The following is an 11106-nucleotide window of genomic DNA, read 5'->3' as shown; positions in this document are numbered from 1 at the left end:
TTGCATGTTGGGTGATAGGAACATTCTGCCTGCCTGCTGTGCTGTTGAACGGTTCAGCTAATACAATTTGCGGAGATGTGCACTTTCTTTTTTGACATCACTGCTGCCCAAACTACAAAAGCCTGAAAGGTAAAAGCTCATGGTGATTTCACTTCTATTAGGAATGCAAGGTACATAGCAGCAACCCCCTGAGACTGCATGCTGCTTTGCTGGTTTAGCTGACAGCTTACATACAAATTATCTTTTTGCTGCATGCTTCCGGACGTTTTGCTTTTAATTGAAGCTGAGGCTTCAAGGGCATTGATGCATTAATTGGACGGCACTCTGGCACATTCAGAGCTTCTCTCAGTTTCTCTTGCGCTTTGTAATTTTGTTCAGCAAATCTGCACTACTACTGATACAGGCTATTTCCCTTCAGTTCTGTTCAGATTAGTGCATACTTGTAACAGATGTAGTACAATGAATGCTAAAAGTATTCCATGCCTTGTGGTTGCAAGTGAGGTTTGCAAAGCCTTTGCCTTCTATTTGTCCTTTGGAGGGCTCCCTCTTCCGGCACCCTGTTTTCATGTGCAATATGAAGTTCTGCTGCTGGCTTGTGGGCTCCCCCTGCTGGCCCCTGCAATGGGGTGAGAGCCTGTTGCTCTGTCCCAGCTCCTGCCAAACTAGCAGTTCGAAAGCATGCCAGTGCACGTAGATAAAGAGGTGATGGGAAGGTAAACAGTGTTTCTGTGCGCTCTGGTTTGTGTCACGGTGTTCTGTTGCGCCAGAAGTGCTTTAGTCCTGCTGGCCTGGAAAGCTGTCTGTGGACAAACGCCGGTTCCCTCGGCCTGAAAGCGAGATGAGCGCCGCAACCCCAGAGTCGCCTTTGAATGGACTTAACCGTCCAGGGGTCCTTTACCTTCCCTTCCCCCTGCTGGTGATCTGCAGCACTTCTAAGTCCAATGACAATTTCTAAAAATGACCCTTGAGAAATAGGATTCCCTATTGAGTTCAAGGCCTGTCCATTCATTGACTGTGAGGAGATGGCTGAAAATATGTGACAGGGGCAAGGAGTGTGAGAGAGAAAGAGAGACCGATGCTAATGGACAGTTGGGTTCTTTTTAAGCCAGTAGCTGACATAACGGAGAGAAGAATTAGGGACTAACTTTGGAGAGGTAAAAATAAGCAAGCTGGAGCAGGGGAATGGAAGACAAAATTACAAACTGCAGATGAGTAAGAAATGCTGCAGTCAGAAGGTTAAGAGCAACGGGGCAGGGGGGAAGATCACGCTTATAAAATGGAAGCAATTTAGTTTTATGTGTCATTTTCCCCTAAGTAGTTTGTTTTTATCATATACTAACACAACCACCACCATTATTAAAATTACTGCCTGCCCTTCACCAGCAGGTGTCAAAGCAGGTTACATCAATTTAAAATTCAGTATTAAAAGTGTTGGCAGCAGGAGAGCTGGAAAGGAGGTAGTAATGGGGGAGAGTGGGGAGAGATGCTCTTTGATGCTGCTTGTTGATTTCACATGTTCCGTTGCAGGACTGCAATGATTGGAAGCATTTTTAGAGAGTTGGGCACACATGAGCAATAAAGGGAGGGAGCAGGTCTAGTCTAGGCCAAGGAAACCTTTAAAAAAAAGACCATGGGTCCCACTCACGGTCATACGTGGTGGTCGTATTCCTACATAGGAAGTTGCCTTATACTGAGACAGGAGGACCATGAGTCCATCATTTTTGCATGGTCTACACTGACTGGCAGTAGCTCTCTAGCCTAGAGAAGCAGGGGATTGAAGCAAGGATCTCCTGCATGCTCAGGAAATGCTCTCTCACTGAGCTGTGGCCCTTCCCCAAAGGAGCTCCCTCCTTCCTTTGCAATTGTGACAGGGGTTAGCTAGAAAAGAACGCACTGCTAGGTTGCCCTAGTCTTTGCTCCTTTCTCTGCAGGTTCTTGCATTTGTTAAAGTGGCACAAATGACCAAATGACCAAATGATGTGTGGTTTCTCCATAGAATAAGCCTTAAAAAGGTAAAGGACCCCTGGATGGTTAAGTCCAGTCAAAGGTGACTATGGGGTGCGGTGCTCATCTTGCTTTCAGGCCAAGGGGAGCCAGTGTTTGTCCACAAACAGCTTTCTGGGTCCTGTGGCCAACATGATTAAACCGCTTCTGCCGCAACGGAAGCCAGAGCACACGGAGACGTCATTTACCTTCCTGCTACAGCGGTATCTGTTTATCTACTTGCACTGGTGTGCTTTCGAACTGCTAGGTTGGCAGAAGCTGGGACAGAGCAATGGGAGCTCACCCTATTGCAGGGATTTGAACTGCTGACCTGATTAGCCAGCCCAAGAGGCTCAGTTGTTTAATAAGCCTATCAAGCAATGACATAGAACATATTGCTTCTTTAGTACTGCTGCTATAATGATTATATAAATAATGTAATTCCATTTCCAGGACAACGCTGCGTGGTCAGTCAGCTAGGAGAGAAATCCCCTAAACTTTGGGACGCATACCTTAGCTTTTCTGTTGAAGGGACTCTGATGAGTGAGAAACAGAAACATGAATTAAATCCACTGATTATTAAGATTAACTCCGCAAGGTGCTTACCAGACACCCCCGTTCCAATTAAAGTGCTACAGGTAAATCAGAGCATTCTTCTCAAGTAACTACATGTGACATTCTGGGGGAAACAGAATTGAATTCTGAAAAGCTCCTGCTTCTTACATTTGTAATTTCCCCATTTCTTATTTGCAAAACAGTTATAATCTAAAGACGACCTGAAGTGAACTTGTGGCCATATTGGATCGCTGCATTTATGTAACACGTGATGGTGGAAAACCTAGCACATTTAAGTTCCCCCATCCAGAACTCTTGTTTGCACTTTATATATACACATAGAATCATTGAGGGAGCATGTTTGCCCACTCGCCTCAAGGCAGGCCCTTCCCTGAGTATGCAAGTGCAGGCAGTGGACTGGGGAAACAGAAGAGTGAGGGCAGCCACTCTCACCTTTTTGCTGCCACTGCCATTGACCACCAGGTTGTTGCTGCTGCTTGCAGATTGCCTATCCCTGAGACCAGTCTGCCTTGGACTATGCTACATGGCTGGGACAGCCCTACCACTAGGCAGAATGAGGTGGGTGCCTCAGGCAGAACTTAGTTGGGCAACATGAAAAGACAGCAAATTTGTTACTGTGTTTTTACTGCCAGGGAAGAGAAGAGATGCTTGTGGGATTTTCCTGCCCTGAGTACCAAAATAGTTTTCATCAGTCTTGGGTACCCATGATAGGGTGGGGTGGGTCATTTGCTGCTTAGCCTTGGCAATGGCGTAGCATGGGGGTGCCGGGGGCCGTGGCCCCGGCACACAGAGGGGGCGTGAACCAGGCGCCTCCAGGATGGCCTGGCCTGCTGCTTCTCTCCACCCGCCAAGGGCTGTGCCAGCCAATTCCCCCCTGTGTGGGTGGGCAGGCAGCTTAGTGCAACCCCACTTTGCTTTGGTGGGGGTGGGGTTGCTCCATCGTTGTCGGTGGTGAGGGCTGATGTGGCGCCCCCTATCTGCCCCTGCCTGCCCTGGGCACCGGCAATTGATGCTATGCTGCTGTGTCTTGGGCAGCAAAATGTACTGGGCTAGCCTAAACTGACCTCAATCAAAGGTGCATTTTTATTTCATACTTGATTAATTTTACTGAAAGAAGGTGTATATATATTTTCTGAGAGATAAAGGAGACCGAAACAGCCCCCTCCAACCTTCCTTGTCTGCTCTTTCTTTTCGATAGCGTTCATGCCTTCCTATTTACTGCAAGTACAAATTCCATAATATGGAGCCACATCGAACGCAAGACCGGGATCATGGCTCTCATGTCTTCTTTAAAGATACCAACGTGATTCTTGCAGGAACAATAAGACGTGATGAACTGAATGAGTATCTAAGAGGACCACCCTTGGAAATCGAGGTTCACGATCGGGACAAAAAATGGCAGGATGTCGATGTAAAGCCTTCCTTGTTTGGAGAGGAGCCAGGAGACCGCAGGCTCAGCCATTTGAGCTCGGTCACTTCGAAATACGTGGCCCAGAATCCCATGAAAGGCATGGAGGAAGTGTGGCACCCATATGGGGTAGCCAAAATCCGCTTGGCTGAACTACTGCTAGGTGAAAAGGCCTTGAACTTTTGTGCGCCAATTCACAACTGCTCCGTTCAGGATACGAGTGCCACTCGGAAGGCTAAGGCTGCCGACGGCTCTCCGGTGGCCCAGATGCCAGTGGGGCATTATGTGTGCTCAGGGGCCTTTCTTAAAGTCAGAGTTGAAATAGCTGTACCATTAACTCCCGAAGATGAAGCAGAGGACACTAAAGATGATTATTGCCCCTATGGCTGCATCATCTATGTTTTCGACTTTAAAAACACTTCTCTCATAGGTTACTTGCTGCAGGAGATTACAAAAATCAACGCAGAGGCTCTAGAACTGGATTCGTACCCTCTGCGCATCATTCATAAATCTCTTAATGCGTTAAAACTGAATAACAGGATGACTTACGAGGAGATTTCTCAGCTGGACGTTCTGACTGGGTTTCATATTCTGGACGGATCCATTCACCTTCTTATCGTGGAAGGCTTAAAGAACAAAGCCCTTAAGAGGTTATGGAATAAGCGAATAGACAGGTAACCAGAAGCATTTTGCAATTAAAGCCTATTTTCCTCTGCTGTGATCTTTTTATAAAGGTGATTTGTCAGACTCAACCTCATATTTTTAATAACTGTTTTGTATATAGAGAAGCATTTCTTTATTTGCTTCTTCTTTCTTACAATGTGCTTCTGGTCTGCCGTGATCAGACTAGTTCATATAGGGATAGAAGACAGGACTTTCAGGATCTGTTCAAGGATGCTTTCAAAATTGAAAGTTAGCCCAAAATTTCAGCGCCATGATTTTGGGGTACTTTGGTTGTTTCACTGTGTTTTAATAAAAATGCACCAGTCAAATTATGAAAATAATGAGACTAGTCTAATGCAGCACTTGGTTTTCCTCGTTCCCATTTTGCCCATTAGAAGTTCGCTAGTGCAATGCTGTCTTGGCACTGAAGAGGCGCGCACCTTATGTTGAGCTACAGTTCCTGCTTCCTAGGGAGAAAGTAGATTAGATGGTAATTTATGCTGTTAGCAGTTGCTGTGGATATCTTTTTAAAGTAAATAGCAGGTGGTGTGTGTGTTTGTAGGAAGGCTTTAACGCTTTCTCCTCATGGCAGAGTTCTTGCATGCCTCCTATTTTGCACTGAAAGAATTCCCTTTCATACTAATGGAATGAATCTTTCTTTCTTTCTTTCTTTCTTTCTTTCTTTCTTTCTTTCTTTCTAAAAATAAAAAATCTGCCACCGTTCATTTAAAATAAATTCAAAGGTGGCTTCCCACAATAATATAAAAGAATCTGATAAAAACAACATTAAAAGCAAAAATGCATAACAATTGCCACAACCCGAGTTTCAATGGCTAGGAAATGCTGGGTGAACAGGAACGTTTTTAGCAAGCACTGCAGTGCCACTGCAGAAAAGAGCGTCCTCCAGGTTGCTGCAAGATGGACTTCAACAGGTTGCAGCAACCTGGGGTATATGTCTGATGTAAATTGCAGGTGTCGGGGACTTGATGGGGCCTGGGACCACACTGCGGGGCAAATAATTAACTCCCCTCAGCCGCCAGGGGGATTCTGATCTGCACCGGGTCTTTCTCCTTACTTTTAAAATGCCAGCCATGCAGTTTCTAATGGTACCTCATCTAGTTTGGCCCTTAAGGGCTTTACGGCCAGTTGAGCTGTTTGTAATCAAACTGTTTCCTTTAATGTTAATTTTGTTTTATAACTGTATTTACAGTAATGTACTGGTTTATTTCTCTTTCACTTCCAACAATCTTTCCTAAATCAAATAATCGGTGTTCGCAGACAATACTAAGAAGTTGTGGAGCACTTTTAATTTCATTCTTCCTTGCAAGCGTCATAATGTACAAATGTTAACACGTTACAGTGCCAGTCACTTTGAAAGGAGTCGCTTGACGGAATGCAAGATGGAGGAAAAGAATTTAGAAGGCCGAGGCTGTGTGAAAGTCATTTTATTCACTTGGAGGCAGAATGAGAACAGGTTTCATTATCAGGCTCATATGTTAATTCAGGGGTCAGCAAACTTTTTCAACAGAGGGCCGGTCCACTGTCCTTCAGACCTTGTGGGGGTCCGGACTATTTTTTTGGGGGGCGGGGAGATAAACCAATTCCTATGCCCCACAAATAACCCAGAGATGCATTTTAAATAAAAGCACACATTCTGCTCGTGTAAAAACACGCTGATTCCTGGACCATCCACGGGCCGGATTTAGAAGACGGTTGGGCCGGATCCAGACCCCGGGCCATTGTTTGCCTACGCATGTGTTAATTTATGCTTGTTGCTTCAGGCTGGTTTGGGAGTTTTTCAGAGTGCTACAAGCTGCATCCTAGAAAATCCCCAGAAATACAGGTGGGAGTGCTAAGGATGCCTTTTGGATTAGTAGCACATTACCCCTTCTCCAAACATTTTCCCGTCCTTTGCCTGTGGACAGATGAGTGCCTTTCCACATATAGGAACATAGGAAGCTGCCTGATACTGAATCAAGCCATTGGTCCTTCGACCTCAATATCGCCCTCCCTGGCTTGCAGTGACTTTCCAGACTTTCAGACAGGGGACGCTCCCAACCCAACCTGGAGATGCCAGATATTGTATACCTCACTACCTGTTTTTCAGAAAGGGCTAGGTCTTAGAGAAGTGTGCACTGACAAAATAAATCGAAGCCCTTTTGTAGTCTGGTGTCGTCAGTCTCACATCTCCTTTGAAACTCATAGGACTACGGATGCCGCTGCAAATTAGGAAAGAGGGAAATAGAGCAAACAGGTTCCCCACCCCATGAGATTTCTATACAGCACAGGACTGGCGCTACCAAAACAGCGAAGCAGGAGTCACTCAAGTTTTTCCAGAAGTCAGCATCTGTGTATATGCCAAGCATAACCTGAATTGAATAAGAAAATGTTTAGGACTGCCTTTTGACGTGGAGCTCTTAAATATGCTTGGTAGTGCAATCCTACAGAGATGGGAGATCCATTGAGTTAAGTGAGACTTACTCCAAATGAGTCTTCTCTAGGTTTGCATCTAAAGTACTATTAAAATTAACACATACGAAAGATAGGAATTAAGATCATTGTGAGACTGGCTAATTTGGCCCTACTGGTGATATGGTAGGGTCAACTTTCCAGGACTGGGATATGTTCTTGGAGCAGTATTCATGAATTTTTTAAAAAAACTTTTGCTTGACTCAAGATGTGCTTGATTCAAGTTAGCACTTTTAAGTTGTTGGGTTTTTTTTACAAAATACAAGTTCTCATAAACACCATCTTAGGCATTCCTTTTATCTCTCCCATAGGAGGAAATGCCTCTTTAAAAATGATCCCTCTTGCAATGCATGTGTGCATCTAAAAACAATGAAAATTTTCTTCCATTAGTTGCTCTTGATATGATACCTGCTTCTCTTCTTTATCATACAGGGTTTTAATCTGAGCTTTACAATACTTAAAAATCAAAAACCCTTGACTAAGAAAGGGGAAAGGTGCTATGAAATGTCAGGAAACACAAGATTATGAAGTATTTGGTCAATGCTGTCCTATTTCTTCTCTCTTACAGGTTGCGTGAATCTAAAATTGGAAGATTACAAATATTCTATAACTCACACTTCTCTTTTCATCAGCGCCTGTATGTAGACCTTGAAGCCATCCTTCTTCATATCCGTCTCTGCAAGCCACTATCTAATATTGTGAATCAGCCTTTGTTATATATCAGGGATATGGTTCCCCTTCCGTGTTTTGAAGCTCTGATCAGGTTAGATTGTTCTTGGATTTCTGACTTACTGTTATATATATATTTAGAGTTTGGTGTATATACCTTTGTTGCTTGTGGAGGAGAGGAGGAACCTCCACTAGACCCTTTGGAGAGAATTTTCATAGCACTTTTGATTATCTTGTCCTATCTCATCTCAGCTGAAGAGAAGGTAACATGTAGAGGGGAGGGGGTGAAATCATTCTGATTTTAGTCTCATCACACTATGCTTCCTTAATAATTGGATTCGGCTCAGTTTTGAGATCCTTTGCTCTGGCAATGTACTTCATCATTTCCTTTCAGGGTATGTTCAGGAAGTCATCTGAATATGCAAATGGGGGAAGAGCAGATGTACAGGGCCTGCCCCCAATGTCGTGCCCATAGCAGATACCCTTGAGTCCCCCAGCTTCCCTGTGTTGCATGGGGAAGGTCTGCAGGGGGCTTCTACTTCGATTCACTCCCTTGAACTACTTCATGTAATCGGGGCTCCTGCTGTATTGGGGTCCCTGATCACATGTTGAGTGTAAGGAAATCGAGGAAGATTTCTCCAAATTGGGTGAATGGGCCTTAAAAGGGCACATGTGGTTCAGTGTAAACAACTGTAAAGCAGTGCACAAGTCCACTTACATCTTAATAGGACCTGAACTGGCTGTGACTGGGAAAGGATTCTTGAATTCATGATGGATGTTGACCCATTGTTGATCCATATTAGGGATCATGAGGAAAGGGATTGAGGGGGGGGGAGTTTCCAATAACATGGTGCCATTATACAAGTCTGTGGTGCAACTATGCTTGGAATACTGTGTGTTGTTTTTTTTTTTTTTATTTATTTTATAATTAATTATATTCTTCCATTGTGAGATCTGTCCATTTATTCTTACTCTCTGCTTCCTGTTATTTAGACAATTACTGATCCATAAGAGGACCTCCTACCCCATGTCTTCTAAGTATAGTCATGAATGTTGTTTTTTGGATGGGTGGGTGTTACTGTATTGTCGTTTTTATTTTTATTATGTATTTTGTGGTTTTATATCTTGATTTTATTCTGTGAACCTCCCTGAGACCCCAGGGGATAGGGTGGTATATAAATTCAGTAAATCGGCTGTCGCCAATGGAAGCTAAGGCAGTTAAAAAGTTAAATATGGAGTCCAAGTGGCCAAGATACTGGGAAATTTTGGAAAAGGAAGGGGACAAATTGAGATTGCAGAGTTTTGAGAAATTAAAAGGGAAGGTGAGAGACTGGTTCCACTACCATCAAATAAATGAAGCGTTTAAACTGGACAGTAAAATTGGCTTCCAGGTGGAAAAATCAAAATTGGAGACAGAACTGTTAGAACCCAGTACTAAGAATTTGTCCAAAATGTACAATCTGCTGCTGAAATGGAATACACAAGATGAAACGGTTAAATCGGTCATGATTAAATGGGCTCAGGACATTGGTCATAATATCTTGTTTGCTGATTGGGAAAAGTTGTGGACCACCGGGATAAAATTTACGGCATGTAATGCCTTAAGAGAAAACATTATGAAAATGATATATAGGTGGTACATAACCCCAGTCAAGCTTGCAAAGATTTACCATGTGCCTGACAACAAATGTTGGAAATGTAAAGAAACTGAAGGTACATTTTTTCATCTTTGGTGGACTTGCCCGAAGATTAAGGCATTCTGGGAAATGATCTATAATGAACTTAAAAAGGTATTTAAATATACTTTCACCAAGAAACCAGAGGCCTTTCTCTTGGGTATTGTCGGCCAAGGGGTGTTAAAGACGGATATAACTTTCTTTATGTATGCTACAACAGCAGCTAGAATACTCATTGCGAAGTACTGGAAGACGCAAGAACTACCCACACTGGAAGAATGGCAGATGAAGGTGATAGACTATATGGGCTTGGCAGAAATGACGAGCAGAATCCGAAACCAGGGAAGAGAAGCAGCGCAAGAAGAATGGAAAAAATTCAAGGACTATTTAAAGAAATATTACAAAGTTAATGAAAGTTAGAATGATGTTGGACTGGAAAGTAAATGGTTACTATTAGTAATGGTTAAGACAAGGAGAATAAGGAAGAATAGTCTAAATTTAAATTAAAATAAGGGAAGATTTGCTGAACAATCAATAAGAATTTGGAATACAGAAAGGGGAAGCATGAGGAAGTCGGGGAAGATGGGATATGAAATTAGGATATGAAATGATACATGTTTTTTGTTTTGTTTTCTGTTTTTTTTTTTTGTATGTTTATGTTCGTTGTATTGTGTTTAAATGGAAAATAAAAATATTATATATAAAAAAAAATATAAATTCAGTAAATCATCGTCATCATTGTTGAGGGAGTCTATCAAAAGCTTTTTGAAAGCCAAGTACACAGTGTCTGCTGGGTCACCCTTATCCACATGCTTATGTTTTTTCTCTCTCTCTTTCTCTCTGCCTTGCTCTTCAGGCTTGATTCTATCTGCCGCAGTATGAGGTTAAGAGATGTGGTCCATCACGATCTCTTGCCATCTGCAGAAATGATCACAGTGTTGAGCCAAGAGTTTGGGATCCCATTGAAAAGGGATGACTTGTTCATCCAGCAACACCCAGAGATCTCAGGGATGTTTGATATTCCACCAAAGTTTTCGTATGTGAGAAAATATAGGCGTTTCCCTCTAGATAACCACAATGAAGAGTACCTACTTAGAAAAAGGGAAATGGAAAGTCAGACGCCAGAAGACTTTATCCAGGTGTGTGCGCTACAGCAATGAAAGGTTGCCTTAAGACAGGAAAGGGGAAACAGTAGCCCTCCACATGCTGTCGGACTACAGCTCTCTCTCTTTTTTTTAATTTCTCTTTATTAATTTTCATACACACATATACACACATATGTACAGAAAATAAATTCTTCACGAAAAAAAAAAAGAAGAACAACATAACTTAATTATAAGAAAACAAACAAAAAAACAAACAAACAAAAAAAGACAAACATGTAAGTTATTGATTTGCCTCCACCTCAGTTTTGGGTTATGTAATACATTTCCCCCCGCAGTTTTTCTTTAAAACTTTTATATGTCGAAGGGTTATATTAAGCCTACTGTGATCTTTGGATTTTTAAAATCTACTTCAATATAGGTTATGAATTTATTCCATTCTTTAATAAACTTTGTTTCTTTCTGGTCTCTATTTTTTGTGTTAATTTTGCCAATTCTGAATATTCAAATAATTTACTTTGCCAATCTCTTACTGTTGGGATATTGGTTGATTTCCAAT

The 11106-nt window shown here is 42.5% G+C and overlaps 1 protein-coding gene across 9 annotated transcripts in view; it reads left to right on the top strand.

Moving 5' to 3' along the window:
- CFAP92 (cilia and flagella associated protein 92 (putative)) overlaps positions 1-11106 on the top strand; it is a 66423-nt gene that overhangs the window by 37454 nt on the left and 17863 nt on the right. For all 9 annotated transcript variants that reach the window (XR_014545343.1, XR_014545344.1, XR_014545345.1 and 6 more), the window contains 4 exons: positions 2437-2621; positions 3758-4641; positions 7668-7862; positions 10301-10583. Coding sequence is in view for 6 of the 9 variants with exons in the window: in XM_083602907.1 (XP_083459033.1) it covers positions 2437-2621; positions 3758-4641; positions 7668-7862; positions 10301-10583 (1547 nt within the window). In the remaining 3 variants the exon portion in view is untranslated. The remainder of the gene's footprint in view (positions 1-2436; positions 2622-3757; positions 4642-7667; positions 7863-10300; positions 10584-11106) is intronic.

Source organism: Podarcis filfolensis, assembly GCF_964270895.1.
Source record: "Podarcis filfolensis genome assembly, chromosome: 2".
NCBI classification, from domain to species: Eukaryota; Metazoa; Chordata; class Lepidosauria; order Squamata; family Lacertidae; genus Podarcis; species Podarcis filfolensis.
The sequence above is the reverse complement of the archived record's forward strand: the minus strand, read 5'-3'. Positions and strand labels throughout refer to the sequence as shown.